The 22163-nt window shown below is 46.8% G+C and overlaps 2 protein-coding genes across 2 annotated transcripts in view; one reads left to right on the forward strand and one right to left on the reverse strand.

The window, feature by feature from the left end:
- Nucleotides 1–11551, forward strand: part of LOC119163077 (uncharacterized) — a 164329-nt gene extending 152778 nt beyond the window's left edge. Inside the window, exon 6 of the mRNA XM_075882092.1 lies at nucleotides 9001–11551. Within this exon, the coding sequence (XP_075738207.1) occupies nucleotides 9001–9163 (163 nt within the window). The 3' untranslated portion in view covers nucleotides 9164–11551. The remainder of the gene's footprint in view (nucleotides 1–9000) is intronic.
- The window catches only part of LOC119163070 (DNA-binding protein RFX6), a 283694-nt gene that overhangs the window by 244321 nt on the left and 17210 nt on the right, over nucleotides 1–22163 (reverse strand). The window lies entirely within an intron of this gene.

A 22163-nucleotide genomic window follows, 5' to 3' on the forward strand; every position in this document is an offset into this window, starting at 1 on the left:
AGCCGACACGCCACAGATTGCAGTGACACGTATTGTATCTACTGTAAGCACAAGTTAAACTGTGCAAGCCGTATAAGTACGCGTTTCTGCCAAAGCAAGTGAATAGTAAAATAATAAACCACCGTCAGCCTGCAGCAAACACGCACACGACATGTTACCAGCCAATTCAAAGTCTGTCTGTTGACGATGGCGATGTGCAGTTGCCCCGAGACCTCAAAACTGAAACCGAAACCGAAACACATAGCAGCACCGTTTTATGATATAATTTCCAAGCTATGTCAAGCCTCCAAGATATAGTGTAATATTTCATGCTTGACAACATATTTATTTGCTAGCAGAGCTTCAATGTCTTTTTTTTTGCCACTGACGTGTGCAGGTGGCAAATGCGTAGCCTTCGTAATGTACATTTTTTTTTTCCCGGGTGAGGCGTTATTGCGGCGTTGTTTCAACATTTCGGAGTCAAAATTTGTTACTTGCGGAACATAGATATGAATAAAAAGTTAGGGAAGGGTGGCAAGGAGGTTGTTACATATTTGACACATCTCCCACCCTTTTTTATGTTCGTTTGAGGAGATATTTTTTCATTCAAAATGGGGCAAATGTAGAACCGAAACAAGCTCAACTAACGCTGCCTTGACATATACGTAGTATCAACGTTCTTCTAGAACAGTAATATTTATAAATAATGTTTTAATATTACTGTTTTAGAGGAAACGTGAACGTATGTATGAGCCAATTGAGTGTCATTTGAGCTACTTTCGGGTCAGGATTTGGCCCATTTCGCAAAAACAAAAAAAAAAAGAAAGCTTGCGATTCGGATCCGCACGTATGCAACTACAGGCAAAAATTTACATACAAATTGCGCCAGGCCCCCTTTTTTCCTCTTTCTGTTCCCTTGCACGCATAAATCCTAGCAACACCCCTGCTGTGCTATTAGCTTCTTTTAAATAACACTCTGCAATCAGCAAGAACCGGGGGCTTTGCTTTATTTACCGACAAAGTATGAAGGATGCTTGCTTTTATTTCAAGTTTTAAATTTTGTGTGAGCATACCAATGTGCGATTATCAGTGCATTGTAACGTGGCAGTAACAACTGTTAATTACAATGCTGCAATTAGTCAACTACTCTGCATCTTTGTGGCACGGGTACATTGCGCTAGTGTTGTCTACGATCGTTCACGTGTATATTATACGACGCGCAAGCGTGCATTTCAAGTAAATATAAAAAGAGCACTAAGTGCCCACAGAGTGGTGCGACCCATTGGAAGAGTTCACCCGTGCTTAGCGTATGTGCGTCGAGCTTGTCCTGCGGCGCAGCATGCGTGCACAGCAGCTGCATCAGAGTAAGCTTAGCCTGTTAATTGCAAACATGCCTAGTTCTGTGGCAATGCGAATACTACAAACATTCAATTTGAACTGACCCATGTTCATAGATCTAAATATAACTCACTGAATAAATCAGGGACCCGTGTATTGATGCGAAATACTTCAGTGTGAGGAAATATATGGACCCCCATTGTAAAAAATTGGCCCCGTATCTCCACGTTTCTGCAAATGTCGTCAAAAGACGATAGTCTTGCGTGTGGAGAGAGTGAACAGGACATTTATTTGGTGTTCTGCGCAAGAAAGTCGGTGAGTGGTGTTCTGTAGGCACTGCGTTTGAGTGCCTCGAGCGTACAGCTAAGGCGAAAAAGAACATCAAATCATGTCACACGTGAGACATGAGCGCCATCTGGCAGTCTTCCTAGAAAACAAAGCGTGTGGCTTTGATAGGGGTGTGCCCGCCCGTCTCAGAGGTGATAAGGTGTAGAACGCAAGGCGACGGGTAGATTTCACCACCTTAGCAAAGCGTTGGAAACACTCCCTGTTCCGTGCAAGCATTGCATGGTCAGCGCAGCGTGATAAGCGCTACGGCGCTTAATATTACTAATGTATGCTTTTTCTAGTAAAAGACGCACATACAGAATATATACGTGTTGTTATAGTGCCACAAACATGCGCAATCATGGCTTTTTAATTGACGATTGCACAAGCATGAACGCTCAATCTTGAGCAACACTGGTGGGCGCTGCGGATGAGGTCGGCCATTTCAAGTACCAGATGCCGTATAGAGTGGACAAACCGACAAATGTACAGACATACAGACAGACAAACAGACAGACCAAAATTTTTGCGTTGAAGGTCCCCAAAAAAGACTATCGTCTTTAATAAATCAGGATCTCTGGTACAAAAAACTTAGTGTGATTTCAAATGAGAAAGCACGCACGATAGCCTGTCGAAAACCGTGTGTAATCGTTTCATGTTATGTTTAAGTGCAACATAATCTCTTTTACTGATGTCTCTGTGAGAATTAGGGAAGAATGGACATAAGCGGCAGCAAAATATTTTTAGTAGGAATCCCAAAAAGTTAACCCATGAATTAAGTCATTGAACATGCGAGGAATCTTCTGAATATAATAAATAGGGGGTGGTTTATTAAATATAATACATAGCACGATATATTTTGGCGAATGAATTATGGGAAATGAAAACGAATGCCGCAACATCAATCTTTTCACCAGACTTTTGGCATGCGGTTTGATTGCATCCGTTGAGATGTGATATGTATTGATGCTCTAAACTATATACATATATGATAGGTGTAACGTTCAAGGAAACACCCTTGGGTGTAATTTGCTAACATATACCTATAATACACCTGAAAATGAGAAATGGGCGTACAAAAGGTGGAATTGCAGAACTTACACCCATGCGGATAAGTTTGGCAGAAATAATAGGTGTAAGATGGGTGATTTATTCAAAAATCCACCCTTAAGGGTGTGAAATGATTTGCAGTGTAGACCACCGCGGCGGGGCTATTGTAAAAGGTTGAGTCTCTAAAAATCCAGTTCATACGATCTGATCCGTCATTATTATAATCGTTATCACGTTTCATTCTCACCGCAACTATGAAAATGGGGTTACCGGGAGTAATTCATTTCGAAAGAGTTCTGATCTTGCAGCAAATTATACGTATAGAGGCTCCAGTTCGACAATGAGTTCTTCTGACAGAAAAGTAGTTTAGAACAAGTACGCATGCACATGTTCATGCTTATATGGGGAAGATTACTGTATACCAGTTACGTAAGTACTATTCAGCATACACTTACTTATAATAAATATCATTATTTTCGCACTATTCCAGATCGTATGAAAACGGAAGATGAAATAAGTAACCAGTAGGGCAATTACCCGTACTTCAAATTTAAGTCCGTAAAGAGAAACAAAGGTGTATATCCCGGCACTAGCTGACTCTTTCATTATATCGCATAATTGGTAGACAGAAGTATGAGTATTGAAGCACCGTTGCCTGCGCTGTACTCAAGCAGTGATGTATACGTATTCTATTTCACAGTCCCGCTTGCACGCTAAAAGTCAGCGGCTCACCGCCTAACACTGAGTTGTGCCGGTACACAACTGAGTGTTGCACGATGCGCCTGATCGCCTAGAGAGTGTACATATAGCGCGATGCCAAGTTCGCGCGCATGTCTAGCTTGGTATTTCTGCGACGCTTTGATTTTATACGTTACAGTTGAGAGGGGAACGAAACACGAGTACACTCGCTGTACGCAATGGGCGAGTTGTCATCGGTAGTTGCAGTAAAAGGCATTCCGTCAGCGAGATGGATAATACTGAACGTTTAGGGTTAGCTCGGTAGCTTTATCTATTATACACGGGAAGAGAGAATTCGTTTGCACAGAAAATCACTGCCCCGAACCTGGCGAGGTTTGATACGAGAACAAAACAAAGCAATAAAGTAAACATCTGCAATGACTCGGGGTTTTGACTGATGTCATCGTATTTTTCATATGCAAAAATTGTTTGGCCTCAAAAAATACTGCAAAATGAATTTCTAGAGGTAAGGTGACCGCACAACGGCACGATAAAATGAGAACATCATAAGTTTTTAAAGTCCGCCTCACAATATATATAACAGCGATAGAAATACTGTAATACATCATCGGGAAATGTATGGCTAATATGCGAGTACGATAGGTGTAAAGCCTTCATAACTTATTTTTCAAACTTGCGTAAACTTTTAAATTTATAGAAGGAACTTCCTCTTTTAACACATTCTATCGGAGGCAAATGATAGAACTGCAATAACTGTTTCTGATTTTTGTATTAAAAAGGAGAGCACTGAAATTAAATCGCTCTTATACCACTCAAAGTTCGAATAGGAGGGAGTTGTTTCTTACTCTCTTTGACTCCCCTTTGTACAGGCGCTATCTCGTACTTATTTCTTCATAGAACAAGCGGAGACTTTGAGCACCAAGCGTTGAAGCCATCAGGATTTCGCGCTTTTCGCCTGCATGCTGTTATCCCCGCTTGAAAAGTCGAAAACGCACCGAACGAGCCGAAACCATTTGCCAGGCGCGATGAGGCAGAACGGATGTGAGACTGCATGGCGAAGCTGGAGAGGAGACCACTGTCAGCCACAGCATCCCTCGTACACGCGCCAATCGAGAGCTCCTTACATTGTGACGTCTCGTAAACAAATTGCTAGCGCCCCACATTGTGCCGAAAAGTCGACAGCATACCAGGAGATAATAATGCACTCATTCTTTGCATTTTCAGAAGTTGTTTAGGGGCAATGTAAGGCAGAATGCCAAATGTGCCTGCGTATACGGGCACCACGATACAAGTTTTACTCGAAGATTTGATTCAGTAACTTCATTTCGAACAAATCATCTTATTTTTAGTAACTCATTTCTTCGTTTTGAGCTTATACGAATGGGCAGCAAAGAAGTTTGTCTTGGTCTAAAGCTTCTTTTGAACAGTAGCCTACACTTGTCGCACTTTACACTGTATACGATGCCATATTATCTAGGAATTTTCCTGCCCCGGTATAATTTTATTTCTAATGATCGTATAATGCGCACTTACACTTGAGGCTATTCGCACTTGTCGCTGATATACATACTGTCACTGTCTAACGTCACCGGCATCACTTGTTACGAGTAAACGCATTTGTGTAACATTGACCCGAGAGCAGTAAAATTGACGGAGGTCATGCACTGTGCTGACATTGAACTGCTGTGCCGTTTTACGTACAAAAGTAAAGAGGAAACGTTACAGGAACGACGTCTGCCGCGACAGCTCTCTCAGTGTATAGGGCCTCTGGGAGCGGATTCGGAGGCACGCTTGCAATCATCGCGCGCGCCCTCTGTTTGTGTGCTTTGGCATGATGGAAGACGAAGATCCTTATCTCAGCCAGCGGCGACAGGCAGTTGTATATTTGTGATACTAGGGAGCAACGGGCAAAGGAGACCAAACCGCCGAGCGGCTAAAGCTCCCCACTGAAAGGCGTCCGGTGTCGTAGGGTTTGAACAGTGCAGCTGTTTAAGCGCTGCTCGCGCCTAGCCGACGGGTGCAAGGAACTCTCCTACATTGCTAACGAGTTCGGTGTCTTTGACACGGGTAGCGTATGCGGCTGTTATAAGAGTCGACAAACTTGACGTTAAGCCTGCATACAGCGCTTTCTGTTAGGCTCGGCGCATACGGTGCATCGCAGAGCTGTATATTCCGTGACATGATCGAATCTACAGCTGCATGCGAGTACTCCGAGTCACGTAGATTAATATATAAACACTTCGAAATCGTTCAGTATGAGTCAAATGATCGAGATAAAACATATTTGGTGCCGATTTGGATTTTTTTCCCCTCTAGCTACAATAAGTCAAGCAGCACTGGTAATGCGAAAAACACCGCTAGCGGGACACATTCCGGCCGAACGACCTTGAGGTGTTACATTAATGACGGCTAATAGATATCACTGCAGGTAATATGTACACCTTCGCATCTTTTTTTCTTTAAGTAATAGTTTTCGAGCGGTGCTCACAAGGTAGTGCATAATAGAGCCAATGCGATCATCCATACGACGATCATATTCACGCCGGTTTTTTGAGCATACGATCGCGCAGACAACACTGACAGGCTGCACCGAAATCTTGATTTGATTGATATGTGGGGTTTAACGTCCCAAAACCACCATGTGATTATGAGAGACGCCGCAGTGGAGGGCTCCGGAAATTTCGACCACCTGGGGTTCTTTAACGTGCACCCAAATCTGAGTACACGGGCCTACAACATTTCCGCCTCCATCGGAAATGCAGCCGCCGCAGCCGGGATTCGAACCTGCGACGTGCGGGTCAGAAGCCGAGTACCTTAGCCACTAGACCACCGCGGCGGGGCGCGCCGAAATCTTTAAATGTAGTATAGAAAACACACAGCAGACAGTGCTCTGATTTGAGTTTGCTATGTGCACATTGCACAGCAGATGTCGTTATTTCTCACCGACATAGATCCTACCGTGTTCGTGGCTCAACACTAGCGCAATATTTTTTTTAAAGGTGCGCATCCAATAAACTCATAGCAATTTCGAAGATGATAATACGTGGAGTTTAACTTCCCAAAACCACCGTAAGATCATGAGAGACGCCGTATAGTGGAGGGCTCCGGAAATATCGACCACCTGGGGCTCTTGAACGTGCACCCAAATCTGAGCGCACAAATTTCGGAGATATGATGTGAACTCTCTGCCTCTTGCGCGAAATCACGATGCTTTCACTGCTACCACAGATATACCACTTACCAATCAAGCGCAATTGAACGCATTTAAGAATTCGCCGCGTGTATAAACAGGTGTGTTCGGAGTCTTGGCGTCGTTTCATACGACGCTCGCTGTTTTCTCAAACATTTTGTTGGTGCAAGCCGCCGCGTTCGAGCAGCTTACGCGTTTTCACAAAGTTGACGGAATTTCATCGAGTGTCACAGGCTATTCGAACTGACAACTGTAATATATATCACTAAATTTCTACCGTAATCTTGTTTTGACGTTGGCAGTTGACTGATTCACAGACGTCGTGCGTGATATCAGTTTTGTTAGTGAGGCAATTTATGTTGAATGGTACAAAATGTACATTTTATGTACCTAATGCAGTGTATTGTCGAACGATGATGAAAGATGCAAGACGAAGCCCATAAACGTTCTGGTAAACATTGCCCAAGCCGCTTTAACGGAAAAGAAAACACGGGAAAATACGACGAGATTTCCATATGTACAGCCTAAAAAAATCTCACAATTGCGGATTAAACATGTCTATACTTAACTGGGATAGTGTTAGCACGTTTTCTGCCGAAGCTCACTTTCCCTCTTTCCCATGAAATTCTTCATACTGAACTATTCAGAATGTGGATTGAAAACCGGCATCGCACAGGTGAATTTATTCTCTACACACATTTTATACGCGCGGTGCTCTGCACATGTGGCACGCTGCGTCTGTGCTAAGCATTGATACATCTTCTGGAGAATGCTGTGGAACAAAAAAAAATGTGTTTACAACAAGGGAAGCGCTCATGCGATGCTCGGGTAATGACACGAAGCGATATCTGTACCTCAACGCGGAATGTGGTGACTGTTGAGCAGCGGATAGCACGTGCTCACGTAAAAATACCCAAGAGGGTATGCAAATGTGGTATTAAATAACTAACGAAAAGAATTTCTCGAGACGTGATACAATGCGAAGTTGGTTTTGGTCTCCATCCGCACGCGTGTGTGCTCACGTCTAGACGAAATGGACTGTGGTGTGAAACATGTAACACAGGTGCCGCGAGGCAATCCGCCTACATGAATTACCGGGCCTGTTTGGCGTCAATTACTCTGGTTCATTAAGTGTAATTAACATGACTGACCACGTCGTATCCCATGGTTGACTCGGGTTCATGTACGAGACCACTTCACATCGGCCTCGCAAGTAAAACAATGTGCCCAAGTGAGATACAAATTGACAACTTTTATGTCGTATTCGAGCGTATAGGGTTTGCTCGTATAGTAGTAGTGTTCTTCAGTGTGAACGACTGCTGTAATTACTATGTGCACGCATGCTCGTGTTTGCATGTATATGTGTCTGTGCACCTTCTCCCTTTGCTCACATAGAAAGGCGGTGGAAGAGCAGTGGAGAGCGCAAGGTTGCCTGAAGTGGTCCCGAAACCTGGTACAGCTTGTATGCACTCATTTATGAGTAAGAAGTAAAAAAAAGATAACTTTCTCAAAGCGCGCGAAGTCAAGACAGGGCAATACGGTGAAAAACACGACCCCTAACTATCAACGATTGATTTGTTTGAAAATATGCGGAAAATATATGTTCGATTCAAATGCACACGTGCTTAGTCTAAGTATCTTTTAAACTGAGTAATCAAGCGCCTTATCCGACCAGTAATCAGATGAGATGTTGATTGAAATGCTGTATAACCAATTAATCTGTGCCCATTTTCTGCTTATCTAGTACCCTTCGCACCTTAACCAAAGACATTGATGCACGCGCCCGTGAGTGTTAATACGTGGTTGCGTTGTGGTATACCCCGACGTTATGACGTGCATTGCAACCCAGGCGCCTTGCGCCTGCCATAGTAATAGCAACTGTGTGTTTAACGTCCCAAACCCACCGTATAATAATGGTAGACGCCGTATAGTGAAGGCAGTGGAGGATTCCGGAAATTTTGACCACCCAGGATTCTCTAACGTGCACCTAAATATAGGTACGCTGCCCCACCGCGGTGATCTAGTGGCTAAGGTACTCGGCTGCTGACCCGCAATCCCGGCTGCGGCGGCTGCATTTTCGATGGAGGCAAAAATGCTGTAGACCCGTGTGCTCAGATTTGGGTGCACGTTAAAGAACCCCAGGTGGTCAAAATTTTGGGAGCCCTCCACTACGGTGTCTCATATACATATTATGGTGGTTTTGGGACGTTAAACCCCACATGTCAATCAATTTAAGTAAGCTGGCCTCTAGCATTTGCGCCTTCATCGAAAATATACCTGCCGCGGCTGGGATTCGATGCAACCGACGTGAGCGGGCTCGTGTCAATAAAGTGTTTCCCGGGCTACTGTGATCCCAATTCCTTATTCCAGCCTGTGTCGTGTAATTAAGCGAGCTTCATCCACCGTCACCTGTGCAGGTGCGTCGAGACGCAAGACTGTCACGTACCCGAGTGCGAGTACGGATTGTACGACGTGGACTCGGGCCGCTGCCCCAAGCGACCGGACTACTGGCCCAAGCACGTTGCCGACCGGAAAGTTCACCCGCATTCCCACAGATGGCAGTTCTTCGAGCGCGACTGAGCACCACGACCACGTCTCCGCCGCTGCTGCCGCCGCCGTTATCACTTGTTTCGTTGTTTCTTTTTCGCTCGCTGCGTATCGCCCACGTCTGCTGGCAACAATAGTGCAAGCGCTTGCGGTAGCCCAGCGACCACCGGGCATTCCAGTCTTGACCAAAACCGACGACGCCCCGTGTCGCCTTCGTCGCAGCTCTCGCCTGCCCAGCAGAGCACCTTCGCTTTGAACTTTGAACTCTGGATAGACGAAGGAAGCGGACGAAAGGCGCGCCGAGGGAGAGACGGAGGAGAATGTGCTGGGCGAATAGTTGTGGAACTTGTTTGTTTCTGTGCGTGTGTGCGCGTGTATGATTTTTTTTTGTTTGTCTGCGCCATGCCGGTGACTGTTACCATCGTCTGTTTAGTGTATGTATGTTTCGCGTCTCCTTTCTTTCGTTATTTAAGGTTTCCGCTCTGACTCGTCGAGCGCACTCGCATAGCTCCCGTGTACCCCGCCCACGTGCTGGTACACTCGCGTACAGAAACTTCAACACATCGACACCACATACAAAACGACAGACGTTCTTGGTGTATGTACGTGACATGATGGTGTTGCTTTTTCTTTCCTTTTTTTATGTTTGTCTCTTCCCGCTCGCGTGCTCTCGCAGTTGTGCATAACCACACCTGGCAATACAGTGATTCACGTCACTGGCTTGATCGTTTACTGCTGCTTATTTTGATATCGTAGAAGGTGGTACACTGAAAGCAGAAAAGAAAAACAAAACAAAAAACGACAAGCCGGAATGGTTAATTTCTGAAAGCAACGGCTCGTTTTTGTTTCCCAGTGCACGTGAATGTCCCAACCTTCTCCCGTGTTAAAGATTAGCTTTACTCGCTCAGTATAATGACTGCCAATACGTTGGAGTATATACAACTTTCTGATTCGTACGACATATGCATGAGTCGTGTGTTAAAACTACGGCTTTGCCACTGATATTTAACACTTACACGTTAGTTTGCTGTTACAATGCAATAACATGTTGCAATGTCGAGGCAGCCTTGTTAACGCTTGCTTCCAAGCTCTCCCTTACGCTGTTACACTTGTCCTCGATCGCTGAAACTGTTACGCAGTTGAACTTGTTACAAATAGATGCCATCCTCTGTACGTTGCGTCATGTTGGGAATTCTGCACTGTTTACCTGCAAACTGTAGTCTTACACTTTTTACCCTGCATATCGCTGTTGTTGTGTTTGCGCACACGCATGATAAACGTATAACAATGCACAGACCAAGTGTGTGTGTTTGCCTAATGACTAAAGCTAACTCACTGCCTCCTTTTTGTACTTTTCATACCCACTGATGCAAACGAATGAAAAATGGCATCTTTCCTATCATTGTTTAAATACCGCTGAGCATACCTCGACACGAGAAGGGTCGATTTCCTTCTAGCTGAATGCGGTTTAGTCACCCTGTGCAGCAAAGTGTTAGTAGTACAATACCTTAGATGAAAACGTGTTGTGCTTAACGATCCGCGATTGCTTAGAAGTTCATGTTTCTGTATAGTAGTCTATTGCAATGGTGTTTCCTGAAGCCTTCTCTAGCTGTACTTTGATGCTGGTCAACCATTAGCTCCATATCAAATCAAATCAAATCAAAATCTTTATTTCAGTTTGCACATACAAACATACAAACTAGGGATGGCGAGAAAAAAGCAGCGAATTTTACGCCGCTTGACGAGCCTGGCCATCCCCACATGTCAGCAGTAGGGCACTAAGCAGAAACAACCACTGTTCCAGGTCTTGTAAGTAAAACAACCAGGTCTTGTAGGTAGCGGAAAGACCTATGTATCATAATTGACAACAGTAATTTCACTATAAAGCAATAACATATGTCCTATAAAGCATATATAAGCACTATAAAGCACTATAAAGCATATATAACATATGTCCGTTAGTGGACTCCTTATCTGCAACGCGTTAGAGATGAAATATTGGAGCGTTGTCGTTTTAACTTTAGCTGGCGCAGAAAAGCTGCAGTTGCATCTAGAATTCGTGCGACATCGCGCGGTGAGAAACACTATACCGCCGTTGTAGCTGATACTATCTTGTCATAGATCTATAGATACGACAGCACTCTTTATGAGCAAAAGCACAAACTATATTACGCAGTATGCTAGGCAGCGTTTTTTTATCTATTGTTATTTCAACTCAGATGACAAACTGCGCCGTTTATCCTTCAGCTCATGAGGCAGGCTCTCCGTGAAAGTGTTTTCAAACAACCTTGTTCAAGAGGTGCAGTGGCACAATGTTCACTATAGGCCATGCCGATGTTCTTATACGTGCGAGATGTAATGTGCACATTCATTGTTTGAAATAAACGCGTTGTGGCTGCGTTCACATCGGAGTTCAGTCATCTTCCTGGTGCCTTTCGTTTCTGCCGCGCATTGCTTAGATGTTACACTGATGTGCGCTCTTGGATTCCATGCTCAGTCGCAAAGCCAACTCGTTTCACATGCCCGCTTTGCGTTCTGGCGCAAATGTTGCATAGGGCCTTCTTGTTATGGGTGTGCAAATAGTGAATTTTAGAACCGAACACGAATCGAGTGCTATTCGAATAGTATAAGACGACGATTCTCAAAGCTTGGTTTAGCCTACTAAGGTGGCAATTAAAAAAAATCAGCCTAAGAATTTCACAGCATTTTATCTGAAGCAAGTATTTCCAAGCTCTAATAAAGGATCATTATGATTATTTTAACAAACAAAAGTACTTCCATGATGTAAACTAAGCAGCAGCTAAAGGCTTCTAAATATTTTGTAACTGCAGGCTGAAATATAGCAGTGGCTACAGTATTGAATGTGGTACTTTGTCAACAGCTCTTAAATAAAACTCGTAGATAAATATCAAGCAATTGTCAAGAGTTAACATCAGCGTGACTTTCACAGTGAAGATAGTAGATTGCGGACACAATTGGTTGGACGACACTGCAGTTTCAAGCATATGGCGTCGATAATATCACATTATGATATTCCGATCCAATCCAAGTTCGAAATCACTATCGCATTGCCCAAAGCCCTACACAGTGCACTGTAAATGCGAACATATGGAACCAGAGAAAAAAGCTGCGTTTGCGCAGCTTGTATAGGCTCTGGTCCCCCATAGAGCAGCCTTATATTCACAATACCGCATCAATAGTGCCGTAAGTACATGGGCTGCATGCATCGGGTAATCCGATGATGAAAACAAGAAAAATCTCCCATTCGCTGTTCCCTCTTTTTATTTCTCGAGTGGTTCTTCGTCGCTGCAGATTATTCGAAAACTATTCGAGAAATGTTGAGTAATTCGAATATGCGCTATTCGTTTGGAGTACCCCGTCGAATAGAACGCTATTCGGTTCGTTATTGAAAATTTTCGTACATTTGCACACGTTTTTTTTTATTACGCGACTATCTATTGTTACGGATAAGAAGCGACGCCGTATCGACGAGGCTGTGGATGAGATGTACTTAAAACCAGCAGTAATGGCATGACCGGTTCACCAGCGAACGAGCGGAGACCACCCTACGTCCTCTTCGTCAGGCTGTTAGGGTTGGAGTCGAAGGAAGTTGCAGGTGATGGCATCCCGATGGAGGAACTAAATGCTGACAAGAGGATACGAGAAACATAAAACATGGTTTATGACATTATTTAGACATATTTACAGAAAAGAAGGGATAGTGGTTTCACAAACCACGAGCGTGGTGGTTGAACGATACATAGTTCAGAGCGACGTCCAGCACTCTGCCGCGTCGTTTTATGCCCTGTCGGGCTCCTCCTCTCCGAGTCGAACACCAATCACGCACACACAGGTGAGGGGGGGGGGGGCGAGCATGCAAGGTCCACGTGAACACTGCACTGTGGTGGCGCCAGCAGGGCTCTTCCTCGTCGTGTGTGTGCCTTTAGTCGAGAGTGCCCACAATCCTGGCCGCATACTTCAAAGGGTCCGCCGATTTTGTTCGCTCAATTAGCGGGGCGATCCGCGGCAGCCGCCGCGGTCTCCCCCAGGAAGACGCCGTCCCTGTTGTCCTCTCTGTGGCGTCTTGGCGACACTACGTCTCGTCCTCCGGCCAGCAGGGACAATGCCTGGCGGGCATAGGCAGTCGGCCGGTCGGCTACTTGACTGAGGATTAAAGAAGCGCCGCTCCGCCGTCAGCTCTGTCGCCGATCACGCCAGCTTTTCCGTTGCCCGATGAGTCGCCGAGTCCATTAGTCACCGCTTCTGCTTGAAGGGACGACAAAAGGGTCCGCATTTGAAGGACGGGCACTCGCCTTTGCTTGCTGCTTGGTCTGGATAATTGCTCAAATCTTCGGCAGCGACGGTCAGACTGGGCGCCGAAGGGATTTAGAACCTCTCCAGTGGATCGGCTTACACACAAAGGCGTCTGCCCAGACGACTTTCCAGGCCAAACTTAACAAGGCACACACGCGCATCGTCCCACAAATGTCAACATGCATGTAGCAAAATCCCCGGCGGCAGAAGCGCCGTCTCGGCGCATCTAGATGTCAACGTCAGCGGGAGAGTGGTAAGGCTTCAAGCGTGCCACATGTACAATATCGGTGGTGTGTGAGGCAGTTGAGAGCGATGGGGCAGAAGGGCCAATCTCGTATGTCACAGGAGTAACCTCACGAAGGACTCGATATAGACCTGTGTAGCGGGAAAAAAGTTTTTCCGACAAGCCGACTTGACGGGTTGGGGACCACAGCAGCACCAATGAACCGGGTAAGAAGTGCACGTCGCGGTGCCGTTGATCGTACAAACGTGGGTGGTTCTCTTGAGAGGCCAGAAAGTGAGTGCGGACGATTTCACGTGCGTGGGCAGCCCTAGTGATAGCGTCAAGGGCATATTCGCTGGTCGGTGTCGCGGTAGACGGGATGACTGTATCTAAGGGTAATGTAGGTTCTCGGCCGAACAACAGAAAAAATGGTGAGTAAGCGGCAGTGTCATGGCGAGAAGAATTGTTGGCAAATGTGACGTACGAGATGCCAATCGGTATGGTTGGTAGAAACATACTTAGCGATCATGTCTGTAAGAGTTCGATTTAGACGCTGTGTGAGTCCATAGGTTTGCGGGTGGTATGACGTAGTCAGCTTGTGTCTCGTTTGACAGGACAGCAAGATGTCGGCTATGACCATCGACAAAAAGGTGCGGCCACGGTCTGTAAGCAGCTGCCGTGGGGCTCCGTGTTGCAAAATCACGTCCTTGAGGAGGAAGTCGGCGATGACTGTGGCGCAGCTTGTTGGAAGAGCTCGTGTGATCGTGATGGCATAACGCGTGACGTAGTCGGTGGCCACGGCTATCCACTTGTTACCCAAGGAAGACAAGGGGAAAGGGCCAAGTAGGTCCAAGCCAACGCGGAAGAACGGTTCTGGTGAAATGTCAAGTAGTTGAAGGCATCCGGCAGGAAGTGTCGATGGTGTTTTGCGGCGCTGGCATTTCTCACAAGCCGCGACGTATCTTCTGACTGAGCGTGCAATCCCTGGCCAAAAGAAGCGTCGGCGTATTCGGTCGTAAGTGCGTGACACACTAAGGTGACCAACAGTTGGAAGGTCATGAAGTTCATGTAGAACTTCCGAGCGAAGGTGTTTCGGAATGACAAGAAGCAGGGCCGGTCCATCCGGCTCAAACTTTGGCGGTATATTGCACCATCGTGGAGCACGAATGAGTGATGGGACTGATTGGAAGATGGTGATTCGAGGCGCTCAATGATAGCATGCAAGGACGCAAGATGGCGTTGCTCGTCACCGATGCATGTCATTTGCGAAAGGGAAAAGACGCAAGGCTCGGTGTCGGCATCAGGCATAGAGCTCGACTCAGCAACCGGGTAGCAGGACAGGCAGTCTGCGTCCTGATGTAGGCGTCCGGACTTGTACGTCACTGTGTAGGTGTACTCTTGCAGTCGCATAGTCCAGCGCCCGAGCCAGTCAGTAGGATCCTTCAGTGACAAAAGCCAACATAGTGCATGGTGGTCCGTTATTACAGAGAAACTCGTGCCATATAAATATGGGCGGAACTTCGCGACTGCCCAAACAAGAGCAAGACATTCACGCTCTGTTATTGAATAGTTGTGCTCGGCAGCTGTGAGAAGGCGGCTAGCGCGGGCGATGACTCGTTCGTGTCCCCGCTGGCGTTGAGCTAGGACGGCTCCAATCCCGTGACCGCTCGCATCGGTTTTGACTTCTGTCGGAGCGGACGGGCCAAAGTGGGCCAATAAATGTGGAGTCGTGAGGAGGGTGATGAGTTGAGAAAAAGCGGCAGCTTGAGCGGAACCCCACGTAAAAGTCGCGTCTTTCTTCGGAAGGTCGGTGAGTGGTCGAGCGATCATTGCAAAATCTTTCACGAACTTTCTAAAATAGGAACCAAATCCCGCAAAGCTCCGGATGTCCTTGACAGACTGTGGTACAGGAAAGCTCGTGACGGCACGAATTTTCTCTGGGTTAGGCTGCACACCTGATGCGTCGACAAGGTGGCCCAACACCGTAATCTGCTGGCGGCCAAAGTGACAGTTTGACGAGTTTAGTTGAAGGCCAGCAGTGCGGAAGATGTCGAGAACGCTGACCGACGCTCGAGGTGTGTCTCAAATGTAGGCGAATATACAAGGGCATCATCCAGGTAGCACAGACATGTTGACCACTTGAACCCTTGCAATAGCGAGTCCATCATACGCTCAAAGGTGGCTGGGGCGTTGCATAGCTTAAACGGCATCACCTTGAATTGGTATAGGCCGTCGGGAGTTACAAACGCAGTCTTTTCTTGGTCTTTCTCGTCTACTGCAATCTGCCAATAGCCAGAACGTAGGTCGATTGAAGAAAAGTATCGCACGCCGTGAAGACAATCGAGGGCGACATCTATTCGGGCCAAAGGATAAACGTCCTTTTTTGTGATTCGATTAAGATGGCGGTAATCAACGCAGAAGCGCCACGTGTCATCTTTCTTTTTAACTGGAACAACAGGAGATGCCCAAGGGCTTGAGGAAGGTTCAATATTTCATTTGGCTAGCATCTTGTTGACTTCTGCTTGAATTACTTTACGCTCCGTGGCAGACATCCGGTATGGTCGGCGATGAATCGGAGGAGAATCAGCTGTATTAATGCGGTGCTTCACGAGAGAAGTCTTACCGAGTGGACTGCTGTCGATGTCAAATATGTCACGGTAGGAAGCCAGAAGGAGGAATAGAGCGTCGGACTGTTCAGGTTTGAGTTTCGGGTCGATCATGGGGCGCAAGGCCGCATCGAGGGATGTGGCATCCTGCGGGTGACATAGAAGATTGGAGCATGCGTCTGCCACACAAGCGGTGACGTGGGCTTCTATTAAGGGTCGAAGCGTGGCGACTGAAATTCCGTGTGGTAATACTTACTGCGTAAAACCAAAATTGATAATTGGCAGACATGTTCGGTTAGAGGCCATGGTTACGACGGAGTGTGGCACAGTGATGTCGCGCACCAGGAGAACATCAGGAATAGGCGTGACGACATAATCAGCGCCAACAACGAGTGAACTTGTTGCCAATTCAATGAATTTGAGGACTTTTGGCGGTATCCGACTGAATTCTGTGGTACAGAGGCTTTTCAGCAGCTCAGGGCGAGAATCTGGAAGAAGAGGAAGTTCTAAACAGAGAGTGCCGGCGGAACAGTTGATCAGGGCAAAATGCATCGATAAGAAGTCCACCCCGAAGATGAGGTCATGAGGGCGATTGTCGAGCACGGTAAATAAAACAGGAACATAGCGGCCGGCAAGGCTAATAGGTGCGGTACACATTCCAATGACGGGCGCAGTTGCACCATCGGCGACACGGACGGCTTGTGTTGCGTAGGCGTGAGTACTTTTTGGGGGCGACGACAGAGACGAGCACTCATTATAGACACCTGAGCTCCAGTGTCAACTAAAGCCGTCCTAGAAAGACCGTCCACATGCACTTCCAGCAAGTTCTTATTAGTAGGGTGCGTCAACGGAAGATTTCGGTCAGTCGCACTTGATGCAGCACTACCTCCAGGAGCTGTATAATCAAGTTTTCCGTCCGGGAAGATCCATAGTTGGTCGGCGATGGATAGTGGCGGGGTTGGGGCGACGGAGAACGGCGGCGTTGCGGTGATGGTGAACGAGCGGTAGAGCGGCCGTTAGGTGCGTCGGAAGCAGGATACCCACGGCTGGGCGAATACCGACGGGGGACGGGGGTCCGCGTAAGGCCGAGGATAAGAAGAAAATTGGCTCCAACGGTGGGGCGTCCAAGTACTGCGACAGTAGCGGGAGACATGGCCAACTCGGTGACAGCGGAAGCAGGTTGCCTTGTCGTCTTCTGTTCTCCATTCCGACGGATTGCGAAAACGCGAAAGAAAATATGAGTCATGGCGCGGTGCATTTATTGTCATCGGTCTGGAGGCAGGTCGGTAAACAGAGCAGGCCACAGGATAACCGAGCTTTGCAATTTCTTGCCTCGCGGCTGCTTGAATAACAGAGACCGCCGGAGCCGTTTGTGCGGCGCCATGGTCGAGTGGAAGTGTAGGCAATGGCGCCGGACTTGACGCCTCAAGCTCCCGTCGAACTATACGTGTCACGTTCTCCTGCATGGGTGGTGCGGCACTGAGATCGGTGCAGGTAGATGTAACAGCTGTCTTTGGTAGGCGCGTGAATTGAGGCAGGACACGTCGGCTTTTGGCCCTTTCGAAGCGGCGCATTCTTTAATAATCACATCGACGGTCGTCACGTTAGTGTACATGAGCAAATTGAAGGCGTCATCCGCGATGCCCTTGAGTAAGTTACTCACCTTGTCACTCTGTGTCATTTGCTCGTCCACTTTCCGGCACAACGCGAGGATGTCTCGTATGTACGAGACATATGACTCAGTTGAGGACTGCACACGAGTGGCGAGTTCTTTCGCGCTTCCATTTGGCGATCGGACGGGTCCCCAAAGATGTCGCGTAGTCGCTCCTCTAAGATATCCCAGCTGGTGATCTCGGTCTCATGGGCGTCGACCCAAACACGTGGGGTGCCGTCCAAGTAAAAGATTACGTTGGCGAGCATCATGGTAGGGTCCCATCGGCGTGTCTCGCTAACACGCTCGTAGATACGGAGCCAGTAGTCAACGTCAAGCCCAGGTTGTGCGGAGAATGTACCGGGATCACACGGGTAGGGCATCGTCAGGTATGTAGTGGCTGGAGCTACAGATGGAGTCGCTGACTGGTTGTTGTCATTGGTAGCCATGGCCGGAGACTGAACGGTGCGGCCACTGCTAAGCTTCGTGGTGAGGACGGGGAACGTTCCACCTCCACCAAATATGTTACGGATAAGACGCGACGCCGTATCGACGAGGCTGTGGATGAGATGTACTCAAAAAAATTCCGCCATATCCACGAAGTGAATGATGATGAGTGAGCGAAGCTCCGGAGGTAAACCTGGTAAACCATGAATCCTCTGTACATTTTGCCCACTCGATTTTATTACATCGCTCCGCCTAGCGCACGTCGCCGCACTAAATCGAACGATTGCCTTCAACCAATGACACGCGCCATATGTGACATCATTCCTATTTTATAAGATCTCGCGTCTTTCATCAACTACAAGTACCGCTTTCTAGTTTATAACATCTTGCATCTTTTCATCATCAGCTACAAGTACCACCATCTAGTAAACACTACAAGAACTAAACGAGAGGTGGCTACATACAGGAGACGGTACCGCCATCTAGTGAACACTGCAAGAACTAAACTAGAGGTGGCTACATACAGGGGACCGTACCGCCATCTAGTGAACACTGCAAGAACTAAAGTAGAGGTGGCTACATACAGGCTACAGGGGACGCACAGCCCACGCCCTAAGGAGCTTCGCCCCTAAAACCAGCAGTAATGGCGTGACCGGTTCACCAGCGAACGAGCGGAGACCACCCTTCGTCCTCTTCCTCAGGCACACATGTGCATCGTCCCACAAAATTTACATATGCATGTAGCAATATAAAAAAAAACATCGACGCGTGCTACATGAAAGCAACGGTCCTCTGGGCTTGTAATCGGAATGGACAGGTCTTTGCAAACCAATTTACGACAAAGTATGATCAACGGCTGAATAGCTGCTGAAAGAATGAAGCAATTGCGCAAGAAAAAAAAATCCTACAGCAAAGGGTTATAAGGAGAGTACAATATATACTGTTCCTGAAATAAAGCATGTTGTGATCTTTATTCAGTCAAAGTAATCACTTGGTGAGGGCGCAGCACAGATGGAACCCTGGCGCAGTACGACGTCACATGAGTGGTGCCGCTGGCTGTTGCGTGGCATCTTCCTTTGTACCATGTCAAATCTAGCAAACATGTTACCAAGAACTTAATGAAGTTTAAAAGTAACTGTGGCATAATACTGGCCGTACGTTTTTATAAAGGCAAAGAAGGTTAAATACACACTATATAATATTCGAGACTACAGCTTAATGTAAACAGGAATGTTTAGGTTAGTTTAAAACGGTTAGTGTGATTATTATAAGGTCGAGCAAGTGTTCCTAAATTTAAAATTCGAATTTAATATTTTACTTATTCAAACCATATGCGATTCAGAAATGCATATCCAGATTTCTCAAATGTTTGGTCATGACCGAATATGAGGTTAAGGCAGCAAATATTCGGGTGAATTCGAATGTCATCTAAATTGTAAGACGGGGGGGGGGGGGTTATTGCCGCTTTCAGATGGGTTGTTTCAGTATGTAAACGGTGCTCACCTTGTGCACGTGTCAATTAGTTGATATTTCTGCATAATAATCCGTAAGGAGTGCGTTGCCCAAAGTGTTCTTAATGTAATGCAGCCTAATGACATTTACCTTTATTATTCATTTTTAAAGAGTAATGAAAGCTATATTTACTTCTCGCTTCAGAACTTTTTAACGGTCCACACATATTCAAAACTCTACTGCAAGTTTGAAGGCAGATTTTTGTTAGTTTTTTTTTTGGGGGGGGGGCTGATTTATGTTCGAAAATTTAAATGCTCGCAATCCCCTAATTATATGCAATGTCTATCAGAGACTGTGTGATTCGAAGGCTCACTATCATGTGGTATACGCTGCATGTTACTTGAAAAATTGGTGTAGCGGTAGGTCTGACGACTCGAGGTGATGTGTCTGCGCGTGTATGACACCCGCACCTGTGCACTAACTCAAATTCATTAACGCTCAACTTAGTCATACAGCCCCTGATCACGCAGGAGTGCTGTCCACTAGCGGAAGCGCGCGTCGTATCGCGTGACAGCGTGAATGTCAAAGTCCACTGCGTTTGGAAATAAATGCAGAGGGCAAAAAAAAAAGGGGGGGGGGGCGAGAGGAGCACAGAAGGGGTTCGCTAGCATGGTAGTGAGCGCTCGTCCAGTCTTCCTGTCTTTCCTTGTCTCGTCTCGTCTCTTCGATTTTCTTTTTTTTTCCTCCGTTTTTCGATGGACGGACTCACCTTGTAAAGCATTCCATTAATTTTTATGTTGCGCTGCCGAATACCCGCACTTCTCGAGAAGGGTGCCCGATTGACCCATTCAATGTTATGTATGTCCCTTATGAACCATTTTATACCAAGGAAGCTTGCAATATAAAATCATTTATAAAAGAGACGAATAAAAAGCTTTATGACTCAACGAAGTCTCTGATGTTAGCCTGCCACCGTCAATATCTTGCATGCACGGCCCAGTTAATCGCTTTTACCTGAACATGGTCGTCAGTTGACGACCGCAGTGACTCCCACGCCTTGCAAGAGGAAGCCAGCAGTATTGTTGTGGCATGTGGGTTCCCCTCGCACTCCTACCGAATGTGATTCTGGCTGGCCTTGATGCAGTTACGATATCGGCCCTAGTTCACGTACACGTCCACGCAAGCATACACTCCAGAACACCAACCACGTACTTAAAGGGCCCCTAAACCACGCAGAGGTCGAAATTTAGTTGTGGTGTTGCTGTTGTGCACGAGTATACAAGAAGTACGTGGTCGATTTTTTTTTTTTTTAGACGTTACCGCAATATTAGAATTCCACGCGCTTCATGATCGACGCCTCACTCGTTTCCCTGCTACGCTCCGTTTGTCGACTTGTGCGTTGATTGATTGATTGATTGATTGATTGATATGTGGGGTTTAACGTCCCAAAACCACCATATGATTATGAGAGACGCCGTAGTGGAGGGCTCCGGAAATTTCAACCACCTAGGGTTCTTTAACGTGCGCCCAAATCTGAGCACACGAGCCTACAACATTTCCGCCTCCATCGGAAATGCAGCCGCCACAGCCGGGAATCGAACCCGCGACGTGCGGGTCAGCAGCCGAGTACCTTAGCCACTAGACCTCCGTGGCGGGGTCGACTTGTGTGTCCTTGTCGTAAAGTGCCTCTCCTCGCCGTGCACCCAGCAACACGACGGGGAAGAGCAGGGAGTATACGTGCTCTTACTATAGCTAGGAAATAAGCTTGTTCGACTAATCGACAGCGCCTGCTCCATGGCGCCATCACCTGATCACCCAAGTGACGTCACGACCAGCACTGGGGACACCTGAAAGGACCGGAGAATCGCCGAATGTTATTTTATTTTATCTTGTGGCCCATTGTCTAGCATTGTTGATAACGACGGCACTCTGAACTCGACGTGCACGTTTACTTAAAAATGCCAAGAAAACATCGGAGGTGGTTTAGGGGGCCCTTCAGTTGCTTCAGCAGGACGACCACCATTCCTTCACCACGACGACTTACCAACTACCCCACAAACGATTTCCTCTATACGAAAGTCCGCATCTCCATAAATTGCTTGACACATACCCAGCGTTTCACTCCGCCGAGTGGCTGCTGTTCAGGCAGGTAAACAATAATTGTTACTTAGCACTGGGAATCGCAGCCTGAAGGTAACGATTCATACAATTGGAAGTTGTGGATCATGCTTGGAGATCGGTTGAGGTCAGTGGCAGTGAGACTATGACAAACGCCAGCTCTTTTTCTTTTACGTTTGGCTAAAGTTCTGTAATGCATTCATGCTGAGCATCATCAGACCT

This window comes from Rhipicephalus microplus, chromosome 2 (genome assembly GCF_043290135.1).
Source record: "Rhipicephalus microplus isolate Deutch F79 chromosome 2, USDA_Rmic, whole genome shotgun sequence".
In the NCBI taxonomy this organism is placed as follows: domain Eukaryota; kingdom Metazoa; phylum Arthropoda; class Arachnida; order Ixodida; family Ixodidae; genus Rhipicephalus; species Rhipicephalus microplus.